At 46.1% G+C, this 27,578-nt stretch overlaps 1 protein-coding gene across 5 annotated transcripts; it reads right to left on the bottom strand.

The window, feature by feature from the left end:
• Window positions 1–27,179, bottom strand: CYP27C1 (cytochrome P450 family 27 subfamily C member 1). Of its 5 annotated transcripts, XM_067027496.1 has the most exons (10): window positions 27,098–27,179; window positions 26,897–26,984; window positions 14,484–14,601; window positions 13,538–13,737; window positions 11,626–11,835; window positions 10,892–11,055; window positions 7,476–7,642; window positions 5,924–6,002; window positions 5,213–5,416; window positions 1–516 (listed from the first exon to the last, which is right to left on the bottom strand). In XM_067027496.1, exons 2-10 carry the CDS (start codon window positions 26,910–26,912, stop codon window positions 400–402), a joined length of 1,275 nt encoding a protein of 424 aa, XP_066883597.1. In that variant the 5' UTR covers window positions 26,913–26,984; window positions 27,098–27,179; the 3' UTR covers window positions 1–399. The 5 variants fall into 5 exon arrangements, with proteins under 5 accessions (XP_066883597.1, XP_058907830.1, XP_066883596.1 ...); XM_059051847.2 differs by lacking the exons at window positions 26,897–26,984; window positions 27,098–27,179 and adding an exon at window positions 21,722–21,982 and having other exon boundaries at window positions 14,484–14,674; XM_067027495.1 differs by lacking the exons at window positions 26,897–26,984; window positions 27,098–27,179 and adding an exon at window positions 21,722–21,845 and having other exon boundaries at window positions 14,484–14,620.
• Window positions 27,180–27,578: the final 399 nt, after the last annotated feature.

The raw sequence follows: 27,578 nt of genomic DNA, 5'->3' as shown, positions 1-27,578 counted from the left end.
TGTATCCTAACAGGCAGTCCCAGATGCAGTATTAGAGAAGGTATATTCAAGCACTGAATCTATATGTATGCCAACATTTCCTGGCCCAAATGCAGAGGAGACTATGGGTAAGTGAATAGTGAGTCCAAGGGTAAGACACCACATGAGGCATGAGAATTCAGTGCCACTGGCTTCGCAACAGCTGTGTCTCCAAAAAAAAAAAAAGGCAACTCTGGTATGCAAAAGTAAAGCAATCTTCTCACATTACTTTGCATAAAGATTTCAAAGTCTCCCAGAAACCAGGAGGCCAATTTATAACCAAGACAGCCCCCAGAAGGGATCCTTTTCTCCCCCACCATCATCTGTGGCCCACGAACACCTGGTGTGTGTCGGTCTGGCAGCTGGGTGAAAACGCCAGGCTCACTGTCTGTTCACAAAACGCACGTGGATGGGCTCCCCTGGCATCAGAAGCCCATGGGTTTTTGCATGAACAGTTTTAGTCCAAGGAGATATTTTGATCTCAAAACGTTGAAGCAACTAAGAAGAGAAAGAGAGAGAAGGACTTCAAAATTGGGAAGCAGAAAATTCATAGTACTGCTGGAGTGCCCATACTCCTGTGACAGCCCCGGCTGCAGGGAGCTGAGGGAACAAGAGGTGTGGGGAACAGGGCGTCAGGTTCTATACAGGAGCCCAGCATGTCCACTGAGCAACAAGGCCCGTGGGACAAAGATACGCAATCAGAATTGAAACTGAGCAGGACCCTGTGGGGCTCCTGGGCACAAAAACCTTTCCATGTCCCCCATTTCTTGCTTGGAGAACATGGGCTTCATACGACTTCCTTGACCTTCCCTGAGTTCTAAAGAGGGGATTCGAACAGTTACTAATTAGGGAAGGGAGAGGCAGTCAAGAAACAATAGTGCAGGCTTGGGGCTGGGTTCTGGTTCCTCCTCAAGAAATATATGTTACAGTATCTTTGAGCACTTCTGCAGAACTAAGCACCCCCCCCCCCCGCCAGGTGGAGGATGGTAACTTCAGCATGAGCACAAGATTCCTGGAGCCCCGCCCTGTTACCTCACCACCAACCAATCAGCCCTGCAGCCCTTACCCCAAATTTTGCCTATAAGAGCTTCTCCCCACAAACCATCAAGGAGTTCGGGGTTTGGGGGGCATAAGCCACCCATGTCCTTGCTTGGCCCTGCAATAAACCTTTCTCTGCTTGAAACTCTGACATTTTGGTTTGTTTGGCCTCACTGTAACAGAATGTTCAAATGACTTACACTTTATTAGCTAGTTCAAAGTTCTAATTGTATTACTTCCGCTGTAGGTCTAGAAAAAGAAGGAATCAAAGGAGCAAGGAGGAAAGAGGAACAAAGTGAAATTCCAGGGTTCCTGCTGGTTTGGAATTTGCAGCCACTTCAGTGGTGGTACGGACACAGCAGAGGCACAACTGTCAGACTTTATCCATTACTGTCTTTAATTTAAATATTCTTCATTTGCACCCTTGATTCCATTTCTCACTTCTGCAGTTCACAAGGAGAAGCAGCCCTACCTCTCAGGGTGAAACTGGGAAGCTTTAAAGAACATTTAAGTATCTGTCAGCCTCAAGCACTAATCTCCCCACCAAATGGCCAAGGCTTGATTTTCAAAGTCACCTCTAGGCTTAGAGAAAAAAAAGGCAACCTGCTCTGAGGACCTCTGTCAAAACTAAATTGGTTCCTGGAGGGGAGGCAGGGCCTTGCTCAAGAGCCGGTGGGGACAGTGCAGGGTAGCAGACCAGCCATCCATCCCTCCCCTGCTCCAACCTCCTAAGAGAGCATCAGTGCTGGAGAACCTATATTGTCACATGGGATGCAGACGGCCCAGCCCACCCTGACTCTCCAGCTTGGTCTCCCAGGTAAAGCAGCAAGACCCACTGATGGGTCCTCTGCGTGAGCTGGGGCTCTGGGGGTGGAGGTCAGGCAGGGAGCAGGGCTGCATTGAAGACACAGGCTAAAATCATTACTTCGTCATTGTTAGAGAGCCAAGCTGAATGACCTGTATTTAGGCAGCTCTAGAACATTCTGGCATTGAGATGCCTTCACCTCAACATCTAATCTCTGACCCTTTGTTCTGACCTCACAGGACTGCTCATGCATTCCTATGTGGCAGAGGAAAGAATCACATACAGGTCTCCTCACTCCATGGCCAACATCCCACAGGGCCTTTTTCCTTTCTGAGTGGCAGTATATGCTCATTGAAAAATGAAAACTACACAGAAGATGTAAAAGCCAAAAAACAAGGCCCCCTTCCACCTCAAGTCTCCAGTTCCCAAGGAGCAAGGGTGTATTTTCTAACCATTCAACATGCAATATGAATGTCTTGTTCCTGATTTCAAACAAACACACTAATATTGCAGCATTAAAGCCAAACCTTCCCTTCCCATAGGCCACAGGTATAAGTCACTCTTTTGTTGGGATAGACACTCTTTATTTGCTTAAGGAAAGCCGTTCCATTACAGGTGTGCTAAGAGAGTTTCTTCATGAATGGGTGTTGAATTTTATCAATTATTTTGGGAGAGGGTCATAAAGTTTTTCTCCCTTAATTTGTCATTGTGGTGAATTCTGTCTTGAGGTGGGCCATCCTTGCATTCCTGAACAAACCTGATTTGGTGATGGTGCATTTCTGGTCCATACATTGCTGGATTTGGCTTGCCAATTTTTCATTTAAGGTATTTTTCATCTTTGTTCATAAATCAGATTGGCCTGTAGTTTTTCTTTCTTATTTTATCCATTCCAGGTTGTGACTCTCAAGGTTATACAAGTCTCATAAAAACAAGACTTCCTTTTTCTATTTTCTATTTGTGTAAGATGATGATCACCCATTCATTGGAGGTTTGATAAAACTTGCCAATAAAACTGTCTAGGTCTGGAACATTTGGTGGTAGATATTTTTACTACTGACTCAGTGTATTCAAGGCCTGTTCTCTTTCTTTTGAGTCAATTTGGGTAATTTACACCTTTTCTAGTAAATTGTACATTTTATCTAAGTCTTAGACGTATTGGTAAAAAAGCTGTTTGCAGTATTTTCTTGATTTAAAAAAAAATCAGCTGCATTTGTAGCTATGTCTCCTTTCTTATTCCTAGTACTGTTTACTTGTGCCTTCTGTTTTTTTTTTTTTTTCTCTTGGCAATTACAAACAATGATGTTCCCTCTCTGTACTTGTGCAAGTAGAAATGAGGGCTCTTGAAGCAAGAACTGTAGCAGGTACCCATGTATGTTATAGTAGCAAACAAAACCCCCATCACCATCACCAAACACCCAGTTTCTGACCCTCTTCCCACTCCACCATCCGTGCCCTCAGCTGGCCCTCTTGCCCTGAGCATCCGCTATGGTTGTCCAGGCCATCAGAAGTGGGAAGCAGCCAGGAAGCAGTCAGCCCCCCGGAGAGGCTGCCTGGAAATGGCCTCTGCCTGTCAGAGACATGGTTGTGGAACACACAGCAGGACTGATGGAGCTAGGACCTTCCCAACACAGTCCCCATGAGCAGACACTGAGAGCAGGTGTGCAGACAACACAGACTCTGCTTAGACTATTTTTATTCCTCACACACTCAAAAGGCAGGTATTTGGCCCATTTTGTGGATGAGGAAACATTCTCAGAGTGGCTAAGAGGTCTGCCCATGGGGTCAGAACCACAAACTGGCAGAGCTGGCGTTGGAGTCCATCCTCCACACGGAGATGCCTCTCACCTTGGGCATGACTAGGCCTGGCCTAGCGTCCATGGGGCCCACTGCTGCCCGGGACAGCTGCCCTGGAAGGGACACGTCTCGCCTTGGAGGACTGCAGCCACCCGTGTGCCCACAGAGGTGCGACGACCGAGGGACAGGCCGGCACCCGCTTCTGCTGGTCTCACCCGGTCCCCGGAGCTTTCCCACCAGAGCCAGGTGGGCCCAGCTGGTGTCCTCCCCGCCCCCTTCCACGCCCACCTCCCTGGCCGTGGCCCCTCACCTCCTCCAGCCCTCCGAGCCTGCCCCCCATGCCCACGATCCCCACACAGGCCGGCCAGGCTTCCCCATCCCTTACGCTCTCTGATGCCATCGTCCGTAAAGGTCCCAACCCCGGAGTGCTCTGCCCTGGGCTCTACCGGCCTGCAGGAAACACCTCAGTGACATGAGGGGAAATGCAGGCAGGGGACAGGACACGTGCCTCGTGCCCTGTACCTGCCATGTGGCAACCCTGGCAAGAGGCTCCAACTCCCTGAGCCTCAGCTTCCTCATCAGTGAAATGGGGAGATGGGTCCCCAGGTCATCCCCTCGTGCTTCCAAAGCCTGAAGTCAATGACAGTAGCTCCCAAACCTTGGGCCTAGGTTTTCCATGGCAGGCTCCCCAAATCTGCAGGAAAGGCTAATGGATAGAATTTTCTCTACTGCAGGCTTTTCTTTCATAAAATTTCCTTCAGACATTATTTAGTTCCTGCTGCAGCCTGAACTCAGATACTGGAGAACCGCAAAAGTAAATACTTGAGCATTTAGAGATTTGCATGTAAAGGTATTCTCTCACCAAAACCAAGCCTCCCTGATGTTTCGAAACCCAAACAAGCTTGAGAGACACCTCCCTGTTTAAAAGGCTGATTCACAGAAAACGAGGTGTTGAGGGGGCGTCAGGGGGTGAGCGTGACTTCCTCCATGGTGATGGTGACGGTGACAAGCTCTGAAGGGGGGAGGCCTGGGAGGCCAGGGCTTGAACAGCAGACACGGCCACCAGCAGGAGTAGAGATGCCCCCATGCCTCACCACGTGCACTTCCTTAGACCGAGTGCAGCCCACGGACCACTGACAGCAGAATTGCCCAGAGCCCCATCCCAGACCCACCAAGTGACTCTCTGTGGCCGGGGCCCAGGAACCTGATTTTGAGGAGCTCCTGGTGACGGGAGGGTCCATAATGTTTGAGGGCCGCTTGCTGGACACCTTCCACTAGCCTCTCTGCAGAACCCCTGTGGGAGTGCTTGGGCTCCTGTAACCACCCACCCCTGCTACACACACACACACACGGACACGGACACACACATCCCAGTAGGCAGGTGGCCATGGGGCTAGAGGTGGCTACTGCAGGGGGAGGGGAGGCATTTTATCACATGAAAGAGATTTAACAGGAAGCTCTGAAAGTTTTCAAAATCCTGTTTCCTTGTTTTCACCTAAGTCTTGATCCAACAACGGAGCCCAGTCACCTACATGAAGCCCAGCCCCCAGGACCTACCTGGATCACAAGGAGGTGGATCTCCAGTTCTGCAATCCTCCGCCCGATGCAGCTTCGAGCCCCATAGCCGAAGGGGATGGACCCGAAATTGTCAACGCTGCGCAGGTTTCCTGGCCGCAGCCAGCGCTCAGGCCGGAACTCTTTGGCCCGAGGGAAGTTCTCATCCTCGTAGGAGGTGGCATAGTGGCAGAGGGCCAGCTGGGTCTGAGCAAACCGTTTTCACCAGAAAAGTAATAAAGAATTTAATCAAGGGAAAGCAGAGCAGAGGCCACAGCCCCAGCTGGACTGACCCTCCAGAGATGTCCGGGCCAGGAGGAGTCACGTAAGGGCCCAGGAGGCCATGCAGACCCAGGATGGCAGGTCCCCCTTCAATTCACATCCTAGCAGGAATGAACATCAATGCAGCCACAGAGAAGGCAATTCAAGTCCTTCAGAAACTCTCCCTGGAGGGAACTGAGGCTTCCATGGGGCCTCCGGGGGGAGGGCAGGTTGAATAGGCCTGTGAGCTACAGAAATATCTGCCTTTGTTTTTGCCAGAGCAGTATCACACAATCCACATCTCCTTGCTCCTAAAGCCCCATCTTATTCATAAAAATATATGCAGAAGAAAAGGACATCTACAGATATTTGCTTAGGTACAGGGACGTCTGAAACATGGAAGCAAATTTCCAATCCAACCCAGCCCAGCCCCGCCATGTCCGCCAAACTCACGCCTCTGGGAATCAGATACCCGCCAACAATCAGGTCTTCCTGGGTGACCCGGCCATTCCCCGGCAGCACTGGAAACAGCCTAGAAAGAGCCAACGGGGACGGGAAGGGAGTGGTGACTTTCAAAATACGTTACTAAACATTTAAAAGTCTGGATATATTGCCATTTTCATTTTCTAAAAAGTAACACATGGTACAGTTTCAACCAGGAAATCTTGCAAGGATCTTCATGGGCTCCCTAGCTTTGCCCAGCAAGTATTCTGGGGCCTCACAGTCAAAAAAATTTATAGAACACAAAGCAAAGCCTTTAAAATGCTACTGTGCTCCCAAGAGGAATAATTCTTTTTTTAAAAAATAAATTTATTTATTGGCTGTGTTGGGCCTTTGTTGTGGTATGCGGGCTTCTCATTGCGGTGGCTTCTCGTGTTGCGGAGCACGGGCTCTAGGCACACGGGCTTCAGTAGTTGTGGCGCACGGGCTCAGTTGCTCCGCGGCATGTGGGATCTTCCCCGACCAGGGATCGAACCTGTGTCCGCTGCATTGGCAGGCGGATTCTTAACCACTGCACCACCGGGGAAGTCCCAAGAGGAATAATGCTGAATTTCTGAAATCTAGGCAAGCATGGGACCCCTTTATGAAGGAATAGTTCATAGGACTCAGGGCTCCAAGAAATAGATTCTGAGAAATGCTGCATCAGTTTTTGGATTCTCTAGGAAGTGATCCTACGAAAACTCTGAATAAACTTTCATTGACAAATACCAGTTAACACACAGCTGGCTTTTTTCTTTCTCTCTCTCTCTCTTTTTTTTTTTTTTTTTTTTTTTGAGATTAAACAGCATGCTGAAGATGGAAGATGCAATCCAACTTGAAATATCATTATAAAGTCAGGTTTAAAAGCATTACTTTGGTGCGTACTCTGTGAATAACCTTTGCTCCTTGTCACGGCATTTCCTCCACAGAGGAATGCTGTGGTCGCCATCCTGAGCCTCACAGGAGGAAGAACCTTCACTAGTCACCTAATCCCACCTGCCACCCAAGCCTGCCCAAGACCACCCGTATCCCTCACGCTCCGGCATTTCCCAGGGTCAGTAAAGTCCTGTCCGGAAGTAAACAAGCCTCACTACTTGGCGTCTCCACCTTGACTAGGAGATTCACACGAGGAGCACAGTACGAGCGTCTAGTAACTGGCCACTCAGCCCAGAACACTTTCCTACAGTCAGTCTTGCTCTGCTTTATCCTCAGAGGAGCACACTGGGAAACAGCTGATGAAACAAACGTCTAGAGTGAGTACAAAGTTCGAGGATGGCTCTAAAGATCTTTATGAAGAAATGAATATTTCCAGCTGTAAAACAGAATAGCCCTTCTGCGGCTCTGTCGAGGGCAGAGACGAAATAAAATGGTCATGAGTCCCTCCTTCCTAAACGTTTCTGCCACCGAGGGTCGCTGGAGTATTGGTTTAGGACCCAGTTTTTAAGACAAAAGCACATTCATTGTGATAAAGAATCAGAGACTTAACGGACACGGTTTTTGACATGAATTGTGGTGAGCCTTTTACCTCAAGGTTTCCTTAAGCAAAGCTCGGACCAGTGGGACTTTGGGGACGTCTGCAGCCGTGGGAACACACCTTTCCCCCAAATTCCTCACTATCTCCCGGTACACGGTCTGCTGCACTTCCGGGTGCCTCGCGAGGAGATACACTGCCCAGGACAATGTGAACGATGTCTAATAAAGAAACCGGCAGACAGGCACATGGGTGAGTAAAATCAAGGATTTCAGGTGCAGGCAACATCGGTTGTGAAGTCATGGGAGAATAAGCACAGGTGCAAAGCCATGCCCGTATAAGTCCATCGGAGCATTTTACATCTTACTAAAACAAAAGATGATCTCCCTTAACCCCTCCTGGAAAAAAACTAACAGAGATTTTTGGAAAGTAACATCAATGATGGGATTCAAGTGCTCTTTCAATGAAGAGCCACAGGAAAAATTATTTTGGAACTTTAAAAAATCACCGAAGAGCTATCTGCCTCCTCTTCCATGGACTTTGAGAGCACATAGGAATGCTGGTCAAGCCTGGAAGTTGTGCCTGGAACTTTCTTCGACCTTCTCTACAAGGGTCACCTGAGTTTTGCTAGAAAGGACCTGAGCCTGCCCATCAGCCTGAGAACTGCATCCTGCAGGCCCATGGCTGGGCAAGGGCTGCTCCGGTTGCCCTAATCTAGAGGAGATGGGGGAGAGGGGGATGGGAGTTGGTGGTCACAGGACTATTACTGGTCCATCATTGTTCCCATGCACTTATCAAGCAAAGCACCATATAAGGATTGAATGGCGTTTGCACAAAGCAGTATCATTGTTTATACCACTTCCTAAACTGAAGAATTACATTTCTGGTTATTGAGAATAAATAATTCTATTTTATACCCTAGATTCCAAGATTTTCACTAAAATCAATACTATTACCTATGTGACTGTAGTTCACTCTCTTGTAAACAAGGAAATTGCACAGTATAAGTGCCCTTTCTTTCCTCTAAAAAAAATCTAACTTAAGTAGGCCATATTGATGTTATTTCCCTCTAACAGATATTACATATTTTTAGAGGGCAAACTCTCCTGTAATATACAATGTAACGTGCAAGTTCTTCCTTATAAATGATAAGGAAGTAATTTAGATGCTTCCTATGAAGAGAACAGAAAATTTCTATTAAAAACACATATTCATGGAAAAACCAAATGTGGTATAGCCATACAATGGAATACTATTCAGTAATAAAAAAGAATAAACGACTTTTACAGGCAACAACATCCACGAATTTCAAAATCATTTCGCTGAGTGAAGGAAGCCAGACACAAAATAATATACCGTATGATTCCATTTATATAAATTTCTAGGAAAATGCAAACTGATTTCTAAAAAACTGCAAACTGTTATGACACAGTATCAGAAGGCGGTTGTGGGGGGCGGGGCGGGTATGGGAGGGATGGACTGAAATGGGGGTGAGGAACTTGCGGAGGTGGTAGCAATGGCCAGGATCTTAACTGCAGTGCTGGTTTCAAAAATGACTGCATCTGTGCCTATCCTGTATCAGTCAACAATCTGTATCGAAGTGTACCGTTTAAATGAATGCAGTTTATTGTGCATAAATTATGCTGCAATGAAGTTGGCTTTTTAAAATAACATTTTTTAAAATGAGCATGAAGTTTCAAGAGTTTTTCTCCTGATGTTCCCTTCACGTAGGAACGAGTCCTCTCTGCCCTCCATCTCACGGTGATGCTCTTAGTTACCACCAGGGGGCGACAGTAGCATGCATCTGAATCAGTTTAGCTACCAGGCCGTTCATTCCGTCATTGCTTCTCCACTCAAGCAAACCCACACTGTCACATTCACACGGTTAATCAGAACTTTCATCGCTTGCATTGACCGCATCGATTAGTTTGTATTTAATTTATATACTTTTTTCATTATGGTTGAAGATGATCCATAAGAATAATGAATTTATGTCAAGTTTTTTTTCTTTTACATGTTTAAGTGACTTCATAATAAAAATGTCAACCGTGGGGTTTTTGTCTACCTCTAAAAAGGAGATTTGTGCTTTCCTCAAGTCCAGGAAGCACTCCTGTGAAGGAAAAACCTTGAGGCAAGCTTAGCTGTTTCATTTTCCCACCTGTTAAATGAAGACAATAACACCTACCTCAGAGGATTCCGTGTGAACAGAAGGGTGCTTACAGATGTGCGTTGGAGACACAGTAAATCACTAAATTTACTGTCTTAATCTTCATTATTTTCACTCAACTGACTTTTCTTCCACCAATTACCAAAAGTCTGGCCCTTCTTCTTCTTATTTCACCACTTTCTTTTAGCAAATTTTAAACTTTTTCTGTACATATACCCACAAGTATGTCATCTTTTATACTTGAGTAAATGTATCAGATTATACGTAAGTTTTTGGAAGGAACTTGGCTTCCACACCCCTGTGCTAGCACCGCCGCAGCCTAGGAACCCACGTTAACCATCCAGGGTGCAGGCTCCATGCTTTCCTCCACGTCCAGCAGTCACTTAGCGATACACACGTGCACACGGACAGATGGGACAGGGCCCAGTTTTACTAACGAGGACACAGGATGTACACGCTTTTCTGCATCTTCATTTCTCGCTTAGTAATAGGGTAGGGATTCCCTCCAAATCAATGGGCAATGCTTTGTTTCATTCTGATACTGAGACCTCGTTGGTCATAGTGTATTATTCATCTGCTGCACTAACTGAATCTATTCACTAGGATTTAAAATTGATATATGTACATATTCATAAGTCAAACTGCTTATTAAACTTTTCTTTCTTTCTGCTTTCTTTAGCAGGTTTTGAAGTTATGCTCACTTTATCAAATGAACTGGGAAGTTCTCCATAGCCCGGAATATTTTAAATGATAAATAAGAGGGTTTTTAATGTCTGTACCCTCTTCATTTCTTTTTTAAGATTTTTTTGATGTGGACTATTTTTAAAGTCTTTATTGAATTTGTTACTATCCTGCTTCTGTTTTATGTTTTGGTTTTTTGGCCACAAGGCATGGGGGATCTTAGCTCCCCGACCAGGAATAGAGCCCGCATCCCCTTCATTGAAAGGCGAAGTCTTAACCACTGGACCGCCAGGGAAGTCCCTTCATTTCTGATATTATGAAACAATGGAGAAATGTTTGCAAATCAGGAATGATTTTAAACTTTAAAACATATTGCTACTTTGTGTGTGTGGTAATAGAATTGGGTTATGTTATTTACAGAATTCATCGTGCACCTTAGTTTATATTAAAGAAAAGGAAAAAGGTCAAGTTTTCTCCTGGAGACCCTCAGCAGTGAAGCAGATGTTCAGCTAGTACAAACAAGCATGGTCCTCTTAAAGTATGTGCCATCTGTCGAATTCCTTGGAAAGGCCCCCAGCTTTAACTGTGCTCTGCTGAGAAGAAAGGAAAGCTGAGAGCTCACCGTGTCCACGCCGGCCAGCAGCATCTCAGTCATGTTGGCGTAGATTTCCTCCAGTGTCAGCTCCTGGCTGAGGAAGAGGTACGTGAGCAGGCCCCCTCTCACTCTCTCCCCTCGGTCCATTTGGCACTGTATGTCCCTCAGCTTGTTGTCAACGTGAATTTGGCCTGTTTGAAAACAGTGTTTCTTTTGAAAGAAGTTTTGGTTAAGAATTGCCTCTTCAGGGCTTCCCTGGTGGCGCAGTGGTTAAGAATCCACCTGACAATGCAGGGGACACGGGTTCGAGCCCTGGTCCGGGAAGATCCCACATGCTGCAGAGCAACTAAGCCTGTGCGCCACAACTACTGAAGCCCACGCGCCTAGAGCCCGTGCTCCGCAACAAGAGAAGCCACCGCAGGGAGAAGCCTGTGCACTGCAACAAAGAGTAGCCCCCGCTCACAACTAGAGAAAGCCCACGCACAGCAACAAAGACCCAATGCAGCCAAAAATAATAAATAAATTAAATAAATAATTTTTTTTTTAAGTGAGAAATCTGTCACAGTACTTGTGGTCACAACCCACGTGCTTTTTGCTCATTCGAGAAACCAATCTAAAAGTTCTTGAGCCCAAATAGCACGTAACTCCGTTGGGGTATCCCCTGCAGTAACACCCACTGTCTGCGTGAGTGTTAGATATACAACTAGGAGGAAACTCAGGTGCATCTGATTCTACAAAAGGTTCCCTGACTCTTCTCTTACTGAATTTGAAGAGTCCATCCCAGGACCTGCAGAATACCCGCCAGGGTTTGGGGATGAGTGGGCGGAGCCACCTAGGGATGGCACCGGCGTACATGGACGTCTTGAACGTGCAGAACATGAGCCCCAGGGCCTCGATGTAGTCCATCGTCGCCTGCGGGACGTTGTTCTCCAGGCAGCCCAGACGACTCTCGAAAAGAATGGTGGCCACTCCTGCGCAGGACAGAGGTTACAACCCTTCTTCTTCTTCTTCTAGATTATTCACAGCATCAACATATGATACCTGGCCATAAAAGTAACTTTCAAAAGTGGTCCAGGGACTTGCCTGGCAGTCCAGTAGTTAGGACTCCTCGCTTCCACTGCAGGGGGCCTGGGTTCCATCCGTGGTCGGGGAACTAAGATCCCACAAGCCTTGCAGTGCAGCCAAAAAAATAAGAATTAAAAAAAAAAAAAAAGTGGTCCAGGGGCCTAGCCCTGAGGTTTTCTCTACCAGGTCCTGACCCCCAGGGCGCTGTGGGTTCAATGCTGACGAACCCTCTGCCTCAGTGCGCCCTCAGCTCAACAGTCTGTTCAAGACCCACAAGGCAAAACTCCCAACCTTTCAGCCATTGCCCAACTTTGGGGAGTTGAAAGGTGGCTCCTCCTGGCCGCACATCGGGGAGCCCCAGGACGAGCTAAGGGGGCAGAGGAAAGGACCTCTGTGAACAGGGAAGGGCAGGATTTTTCAGTGTGTTTACAACTCACTTCTCTGTTGATTTCGTTACTATTTTTAGAGAGCATTAGTACCAGAACTCTAAAAAGTTAACTTAAAAATTAAATTTGGGGCTTCCCTGGTGGCACAGTGGTTGAGAGTCCACCTGCCGATGAAGGGGACACGGCTTCGTGCCCCGGTCCGGGAAGATCCCACATGCCGCGGAGCGGCTGGGCCCGTGAGCCATGGTCGCTGAGCCTGCGCGTCCGGAGCCTGTGCTCCGCAACGGGAGAGGCCACAACAGTGAGAGGCCCGCGTACCGCAAGAAAAAAAAAAAAATTAAATTTGAAGAAACTTTTTTTTTTTTTTTTAAATGGGAAATCTGCATTTCCCTGGTGTTCCAGTGGTTAAGACTCCACGCTTCCACTGCAGGGGGCACGGGTTCCATCCCTGGCCAGGGAAGTTCTGCATGCCACGCACAATGCAGCCATAAGTAAATAAATAAAAATAAAAATGGGAAAGCTGGGCTTCCCTGGTGGTGCAGTGGTTTAGAGTACGCCTGCCAATGCAGGGGATGTGGGTTCGTGCCCCGGCCCGGGAGGATCCCACAGGCCGCGGAGCGGCTGGGCCCGTGAGCCATGGCCGCTGGGCCTGCACGTCCAGAGCCTGCGCTCCGCAACGGGAGACACCATGGCAGTGAGGGGCCCGTGTGCCACAAAAAAAAAAAAAAAAAAAAAAAAAAAGGGAAAGCTAATAGAATTCTCCAAAAACCCAGGTACAGAAAAAATGTTTGGTATGCTACCAATTTTTTTTTTTAAGTAAAAAAAATACTCACACGTATTTCTTTCTATGTACATAAAATATCCCTTGAAGAAGCTGGTGACCTAGCTGGGTCAGGAGAGAGGGAGAGTTTTCCATGAGTACTTTTTGGGTTTGATTTTTGAACCATGGGAATGTGCTACCCATGTAACATGGATTTTAAAAGCTAGAATGATTGTAGTACATGCCCTCTAGACTCCTGTTGCTTTTTAAACTATGCTAAAACAAAATGTGTAGTAATTAGGAGCATGGTTTGTCGGTCAACCTGGTTCCATTAGCACTGTGACAATTACATGTACGTATGTATGGGGCTTAGCACATTGTCTGGGGCTCAACAAGTGATAACAACCATATTTTGGTAAAATGTCCATTCTTCCATCTTCCCCACCTCCTGAGTTCACCTACCTTCCATTGAATATTTGAAGAAAAGGTCACTGATGTTGGTCACAGTCTCCCCATCTTCTGCCTGGCTCTTGAGGAAGTAGATTCTTTTAATTAAATCAGCAATAACTTGGTTGATTTCTCCTGCAAAAATGGCCACATCTTTCGGTTTCAGAATTCTTTGTCTCAACACACTTCTCATCTTGAGCCACTGTTCACCCTCCCTAGAATAAAGTGAATTCCAAATAATCTTACTTATAGAGATATTCTAGGAAGGAGTTCAGAGTATCTCTGCAAAACTTTCCCAGCAATAAAGAGTCAACAAGATCTGCCAGTCCAAATGGGAGGAAGACAGGACAGACACTGCAAAGAGAGGGGAGTGATGGTATTACTCCCCAGTTCATGTGTAAGGACATGTATATCAAAAGAGCCAAAAATAGAATTTCTAAACCAAAGGGATTTGGACCAGGGGATCTGCAGATGCTCTGATTTCTCCTCCCTACCTGAGGCTGTACCAGTTCACTCTTGCAAAACACAAAGGTGTATAATAACCATAGTCTGTTATAAGGCAGGAACATCATCACATGACGATCAATGCTGAAGTTCGTAGCCCCTCCTGGAGGTCTCCTAAAACAGCTCACCAGCCTCACCCCTGTCCACAGATGGGCTCTGTGAGCTTCAGCCCCCTCAGTGGTCACCGAATGGACACCTAAAGCCACAAAGCGTTCCTTGAAAATTGGCTCCTCTCCATCACTCGGCTAGTGGGATCCCCACCTTGTTCCTGCCACCAAATCTCTTCCCAGAGGGTTTTAGGAGATTTGGGGAGATCACACGTGAGGCTCTTTTGATACTATTTCACTGGGAGTTCTGTGCTTTATTAATAGCTGGTTTTAGGAGTCGAGAGTTCAGGGAGGGGGGTCCCTGGGCTCTCCACTCCTGCTCGTGTCCCAGCCTGGCCTCACATACTCACGCGGAGATGAGCCCGGTGGATCTGCCCCGTAAGTCTCGGTACTCCTGCCAGGACCCCATGTTGGCTCTCTGGGGTGCGGCCCCCTCTGCCCGGAGCACCTGAGCCACCAGGTCTCGGTCTGCAACAGATACTACAAACTGAGGACCAAAGTGAGACTTGAAGATTTTTCCATATTCCCGTGTGTGTTTCTGCTGCAAAACCATGGAGAAATCAAAAAAGGAAAAAAATACACAGATATGATATACCTTTGACACGGACATTCGTGGATGTTAGGGGAGCAGAAAACTGGGGCAGAGGAAAGCTCTGCATTATGCAGAACTGAATCAGAGTGGCCACTTTACTTACAGTTACCAAGGGGGAAAGGTGAGGGCAGGGATAAATTGAGAGATTGGGATTGGCATATACACACTAGATAACGAATAAGGATCTACTGTCTAGCACAGGGAACTCTACACAGTACTCTGTAATGACCTACATGGGAATAGAATCTAAAAAAGAATGGATGTATGTATATGTATAACTGATTCACTTCGCTGTACAGCAGAAACGAACCCAACATTGTAAATCAACTCTACTTCAATAAATATTAATTAAAACAAAAAGAGAGTGGTTGCTTTAAGTATTCCTGAGGTAAACATATTTTCACATCATTAATCATATTCATAGAAGTTTTCTTAGTTCTTTAAAGATGTGTGTTTAAAAAAACCTTAGCTGTGTGAAGCAATGTGAGAGGAATGTGGCTGTAGATGAACTGCAGGGTCTTAACTGTCCTGAGTCAAACGGGGTCTGCCTGCCCCTTTCATTCAGACACTCAGCAGCCACCCAGCCTGCCCTGTGTAGAAAGCTCCCTGCGGGAAATCTGTAATAAACCTGTAAAAATGCCCCCAGCAAAAAAATGAAAGAAAAGGCGCCCAGATTGGAAAGGGAGAAGTAAAGCTGTCTCTATTCACATATGACGTGATCTGGCGTGTAGAAAATTCTAAGATATCTGCTAAAAAACATGTTCAGTAAGCTTGCCGGATATAAGATCAATATACAAAATTCAATTGTATTTCCACACACTAGCAATGAACAATCCAAAAATAAAATTAAGAAATCAATTCCATTTACAATAGCATCATAAAGAATAAAATACTTGGGAATACACTTAACAAAAGAAGTGTAAAACTTACACTCTGAAAACTGCAAAAGATCACTGAAAGAAATTAAAGACCTACATAAATGGAATTTATTTATTCCATGTCGATGGAATGGAAGACTTAATATTATTAGGAAGGCAATACTTCTCAAACTGATCCATAAATTCAACATAATCCCTATCAGAATTCCAGTGATTCAGAACCACAAAAACAATCCTAAAAAAGAAGAACAAAGTTGAAGGACTCACAGTTCCCTATTTCAAAGGTTACTATAAAAGTAATGAAGACAGTGTGCTACTGGCATAAGGATGGACATCTAAATCATTGGAATAGAATTGAGACCCCAGAAATAAACTGATACATCTAAGGTCAATGGATTTTCAAAAAGGGTGCCAAGACAATTAAATGGGAAAGAATAGCCTCTTTAACAAAGGATGCTGGGAAAATTGGATAGCCACAAACAAAAAATAATTTGTACCCTTATCTCACACCACATACAAAAACTACCTCAAAGTGGACCAAAGACGAAATGCAAGAGCTAAAACCACAAAACTCTTGGACGAAAACATAGGCATAAATATTCATGACCTTGGATTTGGCAATGGTGTCTTAAGATATGACACCAAAAGAACAGCAACAAAAGAAAAAAACCAGATGACTGGACATCACCAAAATTTTAAAATGTGCGTAATATCAAAGGACATTACAAAGAAAGCAAAAGACAATCCCCACAATGGAGAAAATATTTGCAAAGTACATATTTGATAAGAGATTTATGTCTAGAATATATTAAAAAAAACTATTACAACCCAACAGTAAAAAGAACAACAACAAATAACCCAATTAAAAACTGGGCAATTATTTGAATGGACATTTCTCCAAAGAAGATATCGAAATGTCTAATAAGCACATGAAAAGAAGCTCAACGTCATTAGTCATTAGGGAAATGCAAATCAAAACCACAATGAGATATCACTTCCCACATACTAGGATGCTTATAATCAAAAGGACAGGTAATAACAAGTATTGGCAAGGATGTGGAGAAATCAAAACCCTCTTGCACTGTTGCTGGAATATAAAATAATGCAGCCGGGGCTTCCCTGGTGGCACATTGGTTGAGAGTCCACCTGCCGATGCAGGGGACACGGGTTCGTGCCCCAGTCCGGGAGGATCCCACATGCCGGGGAGAGGCTGGGCCCGTGAGCCATGGCCACTAAGCCTGTGTGTCTGGAGCCCGTGCTCCACAACAGGAGAGGCCACAATAGTGAGAGGCCGGCGTACCAAAAAAAAAAATGCAGCCACTTTAGAACAGTCTAGCAATTCCTCAAAAGGTTAAATACAGAGTTATTATTTGACACAGCAATTTCATGCCTAGATATATACCCAAAAGAAATGAAAACATAACTGCCAAAAGGTAGAAACAATCCAAATGTCTATCAACTGATGAACAAGTAAACAAAATATGGTCTGTCCACACACTGGAATATTATTTGTCCATAAACAGGAATGAGGTACTAATACATGTTACAACATGGGTGAACTTGAAAACATTATGCTCAGTGAAAGAAGCCAGACCAAAAAGACCACATATTATATGATTCCATTTATATGAAATGTCCAGAATAGGCCAATCTATAAAGACAGAAAGTAAATTCTTAGTGGTTGCTTAAGGCTGGGGGAATGAGAAGGTTGGGGAGTGATAGCTAAAGAATACAATATGGGGTTTCTTTTTAAGGTTATGAAAATGTTCTATAATTGATTGTGGTGATGGTTGTATACTTTAAGTGGGAGAATTGTATGATATGTGAATTATATCTCAATGAAGTTGTTACCAAAAAAAGAAATCACAATAAATGTAAATGGGTTAAACAGTCCAGTTAAATAATTAAAGAAGGAAGGAGAGAAAGTACCCTCCAGCATGGCTCAGCATGACATAGGCATGGGGACTTCCCTGGCAGTCCAGTGGTTAAGAATCCATGCTTCCTAAACAAGACCAAAAGACAACCCTCAGAATGGGAGAAAATATTTGCAAATGAAGCAACTGACAAAGGATTAATATCCAAAATTTATAAGCAACTCATGTAGCTCAATAACAAAAAAACAAACAACCCAATCCAAACATGGGCAGAAGAACTAAATAGACATTTCTCCAAAGAAGATATACAGATTGCCAACAAACACCTGAAAGAATGCTCAACATCATTAATCATTAGAGAAATGCAAATCAAAACTACAATGAGATATCATCTCACACCGGCCAGATTGGCCATCATCAAAAACTCTAGAAACAATAAATGCTGGAGAGGGTGTGGAGAAAAGGGAACACTCTTGCACTGTTGGTGGGAATGTAAAATGATACAGCCACTATGGAGAACAGTATGGAGGTTCCTTAAAAAACTACAAATAGAACTATGATTAGACCCAGTAATCCCACTACTGGGCATATACCCTGAGAAAACCAGAATTTAAAAAGAGTCATGTACCACAGTATTCACTGCAGCACTATTTACAACAGCCAGGACATGGAAGCAGCCTAAGTGTCCATCAACAGATGAATGGATAAAGAAGATGTGGCACATATATACAATGGAATATTACTCAGCCATAAAAAGAAATGAAACTGAGTTATTTGTAATGAGGTGGATAGACCTGGAGTCTGTCATACAGAGTGAAGTAAGTCAGAAGGAGAAAAACAAACACCGTATGCTAACACATATATGTGGAATCTAAAAAAAAAAAATGTCATGAAGAGATTAGTGGTAGGATGGGAATAAAACACAGACCTACTAGAGCATGGACTTGAGGATATGGGGAGGGGGAAGGGTAAGCTGTGACGATGTGAGAGAGTGGCAGGGACCTATACACACTACCAAATGTAAATTAGATAGCTAGTGGGAAGCTGCAGCATAGCACAGGGAGTTCACCTCTGTGCTTTGTGACCACCTAGAGGGGTGGGATAGGGAGGGTGGGAGGGAGGGTGACACAAGAGGGAAGAGATATGGGAACATATGTATATGTATAACTGATTCACTTTGTTGTAAAGGAGAAACTAACACACTATTGTAAAACAGTTATACTCAAATAAAGATGTTTAAAAAAAAAAGAATCCCTGCTTCCAATGCAGGGGGCATGGGTTAGATCCCTGGTCAGGGAACTAATATCCCACATGCTGTGTGGTGTGGCCAAAAAAAAAAAAAAAAAAAAAACCATGACATAGGCAGGGCTAAGCATGGGGAAAATGACTACGTCCCTCTTTGGCATCTGCCAACATTTCTTATCACCCCAACTCTCAACCACGGAAATGGCGGGCCAGAGGGTCTGTCATCTCTCCACTCTTCTGCTCTCAGGTAGAAGCTGTTTGCTTCTTTGTGGACCTGGTTGAAGTCCCACTGCCTGGAGATGAAGACACTCAGACTCAACTGGGATGTGTCAGATGCCAAGGGATCACTCTGCCTAACAAACAGGTGACCCCAAAAGGGTATTCCTCCAGGTCTCTGATAGGATGACTGTTACCGGAACTACTGGGAGATGGGCCACTCCTTGGGCACATCCAGCTACTGAATGGGCACAGTCAGACAAGGGAGCCACTGACCAAGGGGCAAAGAGAACGAGATGAACGGACACAGGTAGTTTATGGCCCTTTTTGGTGGAGGGCCAAGGAATGATACAGTCAGCCACAGATTCAGTTTGTGTAGCCAGCTGGAGCACAGACTCTGGAGTTGGAATCTCGGCTCACAGTTTACTAGCTGGGTGACCTTGGGAAGTTAGGTTCCACTGTGTCTCAGTTTCCTCACCTGCAAAATGGAGAAATAATAGAGATTACCTCACATGGAGGACTTAAAACTGTGCCTGGCTCATGAAAAGAGTTCCAGAACTGTTCATTCTTATGTATTGGTTATTATTACAGTTTACAAAGCCCTTCCACAGCCCTGATCACACGACCTCACAATAACCCGTGAGATGGATGAGGATTGTGAGACTCCTGCACAGAGGAGGAAACTGTGGTCCAGAGGCAAGAACTGATTGGCCAAGATTCCACAGGTGCTTGTAAAGAGCTGCTATGTAACGCAGGACCCTCCTGCTCTGTCATACCTGGCGACCTTGATCACTGTGTCTGCTCTGCCAGTAACCAGCTGTGTGACCGTGGGCAAGTCACTCAACCGACACTTTGGGCCTTTTCCACATGTAAAGTGAAAGACCTGGACCCTATAGATGAATCCCTAGTGAGACAGCATTCTGTGATTACAAGTCGAGTGAAAGGAAACTGGACTTGAGGTAACAGAATAATTCTCTTCCTCCTTAGAAATGCCTTAGGGGTGACCTGGAGAGCACGGGGAGAGGGTTTTACTAGAACTGGTTGTTCTAGTAAACCAGTGCTCCAGTCTAGAGCAACCTGTATTGAACTTGTCAATAAATAAATACCAATTTTTTTTACCGTATTTGAAAATTATCATCTTGATATCTTATGTTCAGATTCCACATGGAACAGAAAAAAATCATTTTTGACCCCTAGAAACATGTTTGGGAAGAAATCGTGTCGAGTTCATGTGGGGCATGGAGAGGAGGGGGCCAACTGGAATTTCAGTCAAATTAAAATTGCTCCTCTTGCCCCACTGTTTTTGTTTTTGTTTTTTCTATCAATGAAGTAAGCTTCTCCAGCTGTAGCTGTGGCCTCTGCACCATCATGTAGGTTAAGGGTTGAGGGAATGGATGTATGAACTAACGACCAAAACCCAGGTGGGTGGTTACAAAAAGCTTCCTCTGAGAAGTTTCTGAAGGTTGATGGGTAAGATTTGAACAAAAAGAAGTGAGTAGTGGGGAAGGAGGGTGTTCTTGGAAGAGGTCAAAAGGCCCAGGTCCCAGAAATCACAGTGGGTGCTGGGGTGGGAGCCCTGAGAAAATGACGGAGGCAAGCAGCGAGCAGCTGCCATAGCAAATGGGAGCGAATGGATTTGACTAGCTTAAAGGTGGAGGTCACCTTGCAATGAAAGACGCGATCTGAGGTGGGCACGGGAAGGGCAAAACTCAGGGTCAGGATGAGCCACCGTACAAGGAGTGGGCTCCCAACACTCCGACGGGGTTACTGGACCGGTTGGGTTCTTCCTAAGTCCCTGCCCAGACCTGGCTTGACGCCGAGGTTCACGAACTTTCGTTTGTCTTCCCATCACTTAGAGATTACATAACTCGGAGCCTCCGAACCCCTCGCTGTTATTTTTAGGGTGGTTTTTTTTTTTTTTTTTCAATTATAAAACACAAACAAAAAGGACTAGGAACATGCGCAACCTGTCCTCGGCCGCGTAAAGACCCGCAGGGCTCCTCACCCACCGCGGGAGAGGCGCTCCTCACCGGCTCCCCCGGGACGGTCCCGGGAGGCCGGGCGGCGGCTCCTCGCGCCTCGACTCCCTAGGCCCGCCCGCCGGAGCGCACGGCGCGTGGGGGCCCAGCGGCTCCAGGGCGGCCCCTGCCCCGGCTCCCCGCCCCGGTGCTCCCTCCCCTGTTTCCTCTCCCCGGATCCCCTCTCCGGCGCTGCCTCCCCAGGATCCTCTCCCGGGTCCCCTCTCCGGCTCTCCCTCCCGGGATCCTCTCCCGGGTTTCCTCCCCGGTTTCCTCTCCCGGGTCCCCTCTCCGGCGCTGCCTCCCCGGGATCCTCTCCCAGGATCCCCTCCCCGGCGCTTCCTCCCCGGGATCCTCTCTCGGGTTCCCTCCCCGGGGTCCTCTCCCGTGTTTCCTCCCCGGGATCCTCTCCCAGGATCCCCTCCCCGGCGCTTCTTCCCCGGGATCCTCTCCCGGGTTCCCTCCCCGGGATCCTCTCCCGTGTTTCCTCCCCGGGATCCTCTCCCAGGATCCCCTCCCCGGCGCTGCCTCCCCAGGATCCTCTCCCGGGTCCCCTCCCCGGCGCTCCTTCCCCGGGATCCTCTCCCCGGATCCCCTCCCAGGTGCTTCCTCCCCGGGATCCTCTCCCGGGTCCCCTCCCCGACGCTCCCTCCCCGGGATCCTCTCCCCGGACCCCCTCCCCGGCGCTCCCTCCCCGGCCTCGTCCCCGGCGCCTTCCCGCCGGAACGAGCCCCCTCGCGCTCCCGGTCTCCCGCGCGCAGCTACCTGGATCTCATGGATGCGGCTGAAGCCGTCCTTCCAGAAGAACTCCACCAGGTTGGCGAGGGTCCGGGGCCCCGGCATGGCGGCGAGGCTCCGGGGTCCCTCTGCCCGGCCCCCGGCCCGCGGCGCCCCCGGCCGCCCGGCTCCTTTGTCCTCGGCCCGCGCCCTCGCCGGGAGCCTGGCGTCCGTGGGCCGAGGCTGCCAAGGGCCCCGCTCGGGCGCCGGGCTCGGACGGGCTTTGAGGATCCGCGACAGCAGAGCCATTGCGATCCTCTGCGTTGGTTGGTTTGAGCAGTTTTTTGTTCCGAGGGCCGCCCTTTGCTCTTTGCTTGGTTTTAACTTGTTCGAGCAGAGCTCCTGCGAACTCCTACGGCCTAGGCATCAGTTTACACAGACCTAGTTATTAAACGCTCCCTCCCCTAAGGCTGGGGAAGAGGGGGTGGTCTGTGATTAGACTGCCAGAGAAATAAAGCGATTATTATTTTTTCTTCACATCAAATTAATTAAGCGTTCTTTGAGACCAAAAAGTTTTAAGGTCAACCCCACTTCCAAGCATGGCCAAAATAAAAAAGAAAGAAAGAAATGAAAAGCCTACTGGGATTTTAAAACTTATTTCCCTCCTTAAAAATTACTATAGAAAGTTTACGGAAGAATGCTAATTTGCCCTTTTTGTATTTTAAAAACAGTTCTTTGTGATTTCAAGTTATACAATTATAAATCAATCACAAAATGAGCACAAAAATGTTAGATGACCTTGAAGTAGTTCACAGTACTGTAAAATGACCACATTATTTTAGCACAAGTTTCCGTAATGAAAAATATGCTGTCTCTATTGATGGTTTTTATGGGTCTCAATTTTATCCGAGCACACAGTACACATTGGAAGTGCTAGCGAGGAGTATGGTGAAGGGTGAGGGACATTTCGTTGAACATTTGGCTTTTTTTTCCTGGTCTCCCACAAGGACTGGTCCTGTTGCACAATGCTTAGAGAAATGAACACACCTCCACGTGAAGGTGAGAAGAAAGAGGACTTTGCCAATATAGGTTTAGATCTCAGTGCCAAGCTGCACAAGGGAAGCCCCCCCACACAAAGAGGGAGGGGCCCTTGGCATGGGAGGGGCAAGAAGTGTGTCATCTGGTTTCAGGAAGGGAGCCCAGATTCTGAGCTAGCAGTTCAACAACTTACTCTGAAAACTAGAACATTATTTAAAGATTTCATAACAGTTTGTACTCCTGCATCCAAACGTTAAAAAAAAAAAAGTTTACGAAGTATTGTTACTTTTTGATTAGTAGTTTATACCTTTACAACTCTGTTAAATGTACATTTCATTTAAATATTTGTAAGTACGTAAGTGAAAGAAAGACCAAGAGTTATTCCGTTTCTAGAATTTGATTAATAAATACTTAGCAACTATTATTTATAAGGCACTATAGCTGCAAGGGACTCAAAGAATAAGATATTAAACCTGCCTTTAAGGAGCTCATAACCCACAAGAAGAATAAAACAGTACACAAATACACACCAGATTAGCATAAGTGCCATAAAACTGGTACAAAATATGATTGGAATTTGTGGGCAGGTCGATCACATCCACTTATAGGGTAGGAAGGGGTGGTGCAGGAGAGAGACCTCCTGAAAGAAGGAGACTTATAGGCAAGGTTTGAAGAGAGGGCTCAGATTCAAGAGGCAGAGTATGAAGAATGCCATGATCACTTTGTTCCTAGAGATCGTTTGAAGTATTTCTGAGGGTTACTGGTCCTCAGGAACAAAGAAGTCAGTAAAGAACCATATATGGGGCTTCCCTGGTGGCGCAGTGGTTGAGTCTGCCTGCCGATGCAGGGGACGCGGGTTCGTGCCCCGGTCCGGGAAGATCCCACGTGCCGCGGAGCGGCTGGGCCCGTGAGCCATGGCTGCTGAGCCTACGCGTCCAGAGCCTGTGCTCCGCAACGGGAGAGGCCACAACGGTGAGAGGCCCGCGTACCGCAAAAAAAACAAACCAAAACAAACCATATATGTAAAAGGCAATTCAGTCCATTCTAGACAAGGAACTGTTCAAGACAGATTTACGTATATAATGGTTTAAAACACAGCTAGTTCTCTATTAGGGAAAAGGATATAAAGAAAGATAAGGAGGAAGAACAATTTCACGGTACATAGGCACAGGTTTTCACGGAGCACCCCTGCTCTCATGTCTCCTAAAGCTAGTTTCAAAATTGTGGATACAAATAAAGTTATCCATTCTTGATATTTTCCTCAAGCTCAGTGAAAGTAAGCAAGAGGCTATTTTAGAGTCTCAGTACATTGGTATAAATTATCAATCAGAAATTCTGCAATAGAACAGGATACTGTTTGGTGCCTAACTATTATTAGTGGAAAACATACATGAATCCAGACATGGACAAAATCATTCAGATTGGGAGAATTTTTTGTGTGCTAATCAAAAATAATTGTAAAAGTAACTGTTACTTTGGTCTATCCAGCTTTCTTCTAATGAATATGGCTTTATTTTTCTTAAAAAAAAGGTTATTTAAAACAAATGAATCTCATAGCTGTGGGGAACTCTAGTGGGGAGGAAATAAAGGATGGAATGTTATAAGAATCTTAAACATAAGTAAAAAATAACTGAAAACATTTTTTTCCAGAATAGGAAAATACCATCCATGTGTTTGTTCCTTTTCTCCCCCCAACTTCAAGGAGACAGAACAGCACCATCTGTCCAAGTCTGACCTGAAACCAGACTTTGTACAGATGTTTTCCCTCAAGAAAACCAGTCTGTTGGCAGTACATAGGGAAACAATGAGCTGCCTTTACCCAACAAAAAAGGAAAATAAGATTGCCCTCTGAAAGTAAGACAAATAAACACACAAATTATTAGTCATCTGTGGAAGTAAAACCAAGAGATAGTATTTAACATCTCTCAAAACTCTAATCAAGGCAACCTCAGATACATCTCAGGATGCAGAACTGGAATATGGGAGCTGTTCCGTAAGCAAAGTTCAATGAAGTATTCTTGGAATAGAACAGGAATGATCCAACTGTATCTCGGAAAAGATAACTAAGTACAAGACATTCTAGAAAGCAAGGTTCTGAATTCCAAAACCCAAGCTTGCTGGTCATGGTCCCATGCTCGCTTCCTATGCTTGGATTCCTTGCCCACTGTCTGGTTTCATTTTTCATTTGAAGAATCAATGATGTTTTTTAAAAAAGAATTAATGGTGTGGTCTTGTTTATTCCCCAGACCCATCGGTAAAAAGACAAAACAGCAAGAAAATAAGACAAAGTTATTCCAGAACTGAGAGTTCTCAAATCCTCCTTCCTGTGAATAAGAAGGTGCTATTGAAGCCACTGCTGACACCCGGCCACAACAATCCCTGTTAGTTCAGGCAAAGAGGAAAAACTACCTCTTCCTACAAAGGTATGTGGGGGGACTTCCCTGGTGGTCCAGTGGTTAGGACTTGGGGCTTTCACTGCCATGGTCCGGGTTCAATCCCTGGACTGAGATCCCGCAAGCCGTGCACTTCGGCCAAAAAAAAAAAAAAAAGAGAGAGAGAGAGAAAGCTATGTGGGAATTCTCCAGTGGGGTTCATCAACCAGCAAAGCCTTAGAAGCAGTTGTTAAGCTGCCAAACACGTGGGTAATATGTGTAGTCGTATTATTGAATACATGTGTTTACATGTAAATACATGCGTTAAACACAAGTGTTTACTACAGGCCAAATACATATTTAGTAGACATGTATTGAGCATCAGGCACTATCGTAGGCACTTCTGCACCCCTTAATCCACCTCTTTAAGACTACCCCGTGACTGAGGAAGCAGGCTCCAGAGATGCTCCAAAGCGTCGACTTAGTAGGACCAGAGTTAACACTGGGATCCAAATCGGCTTAGGAGTTTCCTTTCACTGCACCTGCTTTGCGTGTAAGTGAAGAGAATTGGGAAAAGGCCAGCACTGGTTGCGTTAGGAGGGCACGTGCTTCATGGCTTTCACCATTTCTCACATACTAATGCTGTAGATAGGTAACACAGAATGAGACTTTGTAGTACATCCTGAAAGGAAGGCAGGAGGCCCCTTGCTTGTCTCTAGAAGGCCTCAGGAGGAGGTGAGTGGTGTTCACTCACTCTCCTTTCCTTTGTAGAGCCACCCCTCCCCGTGTCAAAGCTGCCCTGTTGGAAAGTGCTTGGTCCAAGGGGTTTTGTTCTCCGAGAGACAGCAGTGAGCAGTCTTGAAGCAGGATCTTATCTCCCTACCCAGAGACTGAACCTGAGGAGCCTGGATGAAAAGCAGGAATCCTGTTTCAAGGAAGCAAAAACTGCAAAAATGGGCACAAAGTTTATTATTAGAGACACAGCACAACGTGTGGGAGAGCACACAGAGAAACGGTTTGTTTATTTAAGACAAAAGCAAGGCAGAAATACACACCCAGAGAAGAGTGGATGTGTCCCGAATGAGAAGCCTGCCAGAGAGGTGATTTAAATCACTAATACGGGGCAGTTCTTCCTGTGGCCAATTAGCCCTCTTCTTTTCCCACATCGGAGTGGTCTTTAGGGCCCTCCCTACAATATGCGTGCACATCTTTTTGCCAAGATGGATTCCAGCATGGAGGCTTACAGGGAGGTTGACAACACCTACTGTGGGATGGCGCTCCCTCCCCTTTTGACCCCAGAGGAGCCTCCCTGCACGTGTGCAGTCGGGGAGGTCTCCTTGACCTCAGGAGTGATAGATGTGGTCCTCCTAGCTCTTTACTCCAGCAGAGCTCAGCTCCTGCCATTAACTTTGTCCCTGGCGTGTTTAGGGAAAACAGAGCTCCACTTTACTCTGTCTGTCAAGCTCCCCAGCTGCTCAGCCCAGGGGCCCATCTGTCTCCTACCTCAGTTTGGATGGGGCAGGCTGCAGGGGGGAGTCCCTGACTCCAGGGTGGCCAGAGCCCTCCAGGGACTTTGCTAGAGCAATCGGTGCAGACACTGTCTTCTTTGGGGGCTGCAGTCTGTCACCCCCTGTGAGCCAGCTGTCACACACAGAGGCACCCAACTGGGGCTTTGCAGACAAAGGCGGGAGAGCCCTGACACCCTCATCTGAGACACTGGAGCCCAGCTTCCCAGAAGGAACCTATCATCCCCTCCCTAACTTCTCAGGTAGGTGAGTTGGCACTTTTTTCCCCTTTACAAAATGGTGTTTACCTGGTGAATTAATCATGGCTCAGGGTGAGGTCCTCAGTCTTACAGATTCAGAGGTTCCGTTCAGTCAGAGCCTCATGAAGGAGAATACCTGATTGATACGGATGGGAACTTTCAATATGATTAAACTCTGAGTAACTTAAATGATGAATTTACAATAAGAGAGTGAACTCTCAATGTATCAAACATTTAAATTGACCTTACCAGCCTGTTTTCTTCCTGTAGACATCGGAAATGAAATTATCAGCAGGTTGCCTGGTGTCCCTCGTCGATCTGTAACCCTCTATCCCTGGACAGGGCTTGCTTGTTTATGTAACAGCTCCCTAGCCTGAGTCTAGGACTATAAACCTCTCGAGGGCTGGGACTGTGTCTCACTCGTGGTTGGATTCCCCCAAGCCTAAGACAGAGCTAATACATATGGTGACACTTAAAAATGTCCAAACAAATTTCTGTTTCAGTCAGCAAAATAAAGAAATCCCATCACCACTACTACACCACCAACTTATCAAATGGAAACATTTCCTGCAATGGTAAAACATGACTTTGACATTAGCCAGACTACTTCCCAGCAGTTAGATGAATCCGTGCTGCAGTGCTAGCACCTGGACATACATCTCGAGCAACAAAATACAAAGAAACCATAGGAATTAAAATAACTGCATGCATGTGCAGTTGGGGCAAATTA

Source organism: Kogia breviceps, chromosome 2 (assembly GCF_026419965.1).
Source record: "Kogia breviceps isolate mKogBre1 chromosome 2, mKogBre1 haplotype 1, whole genome shotgun sequence".
Taxonomy (NCBI): domain Eukaryota; kingdom Metazoa; phylum Chordata; class Mammalia; order Artiodactyla; family Physeteridae; genus Kogia; species Kogia breviceps.
This window is presented reverse-complemented; position numbering and strand designations above follow the sequence as displayed.

Coding starts and splice junctions, on each gene's coding strand:
- CYP27C1 (XM_059051847.2), bottom strand. CDS start 21,982: ATGGCTCTGCTGTCGCGGATCCTCAAAGCCCGTCCGAGCCCGGCGCCC. Junction 11,836..13,537: donor CTTCAAATATTCAATGGAAG/GTAGGTGAACTC, acceptor TGTCCTGCGCAG/GAGTGGCCACCATTCTTTTC. Junction 7,643..10,891: donor TGCTGGCCGGCGTGGACACG/GTGAGCTCTCAG, acceptor TTTCTTTATTAG/ACATCGTTCACATTGTCCTG.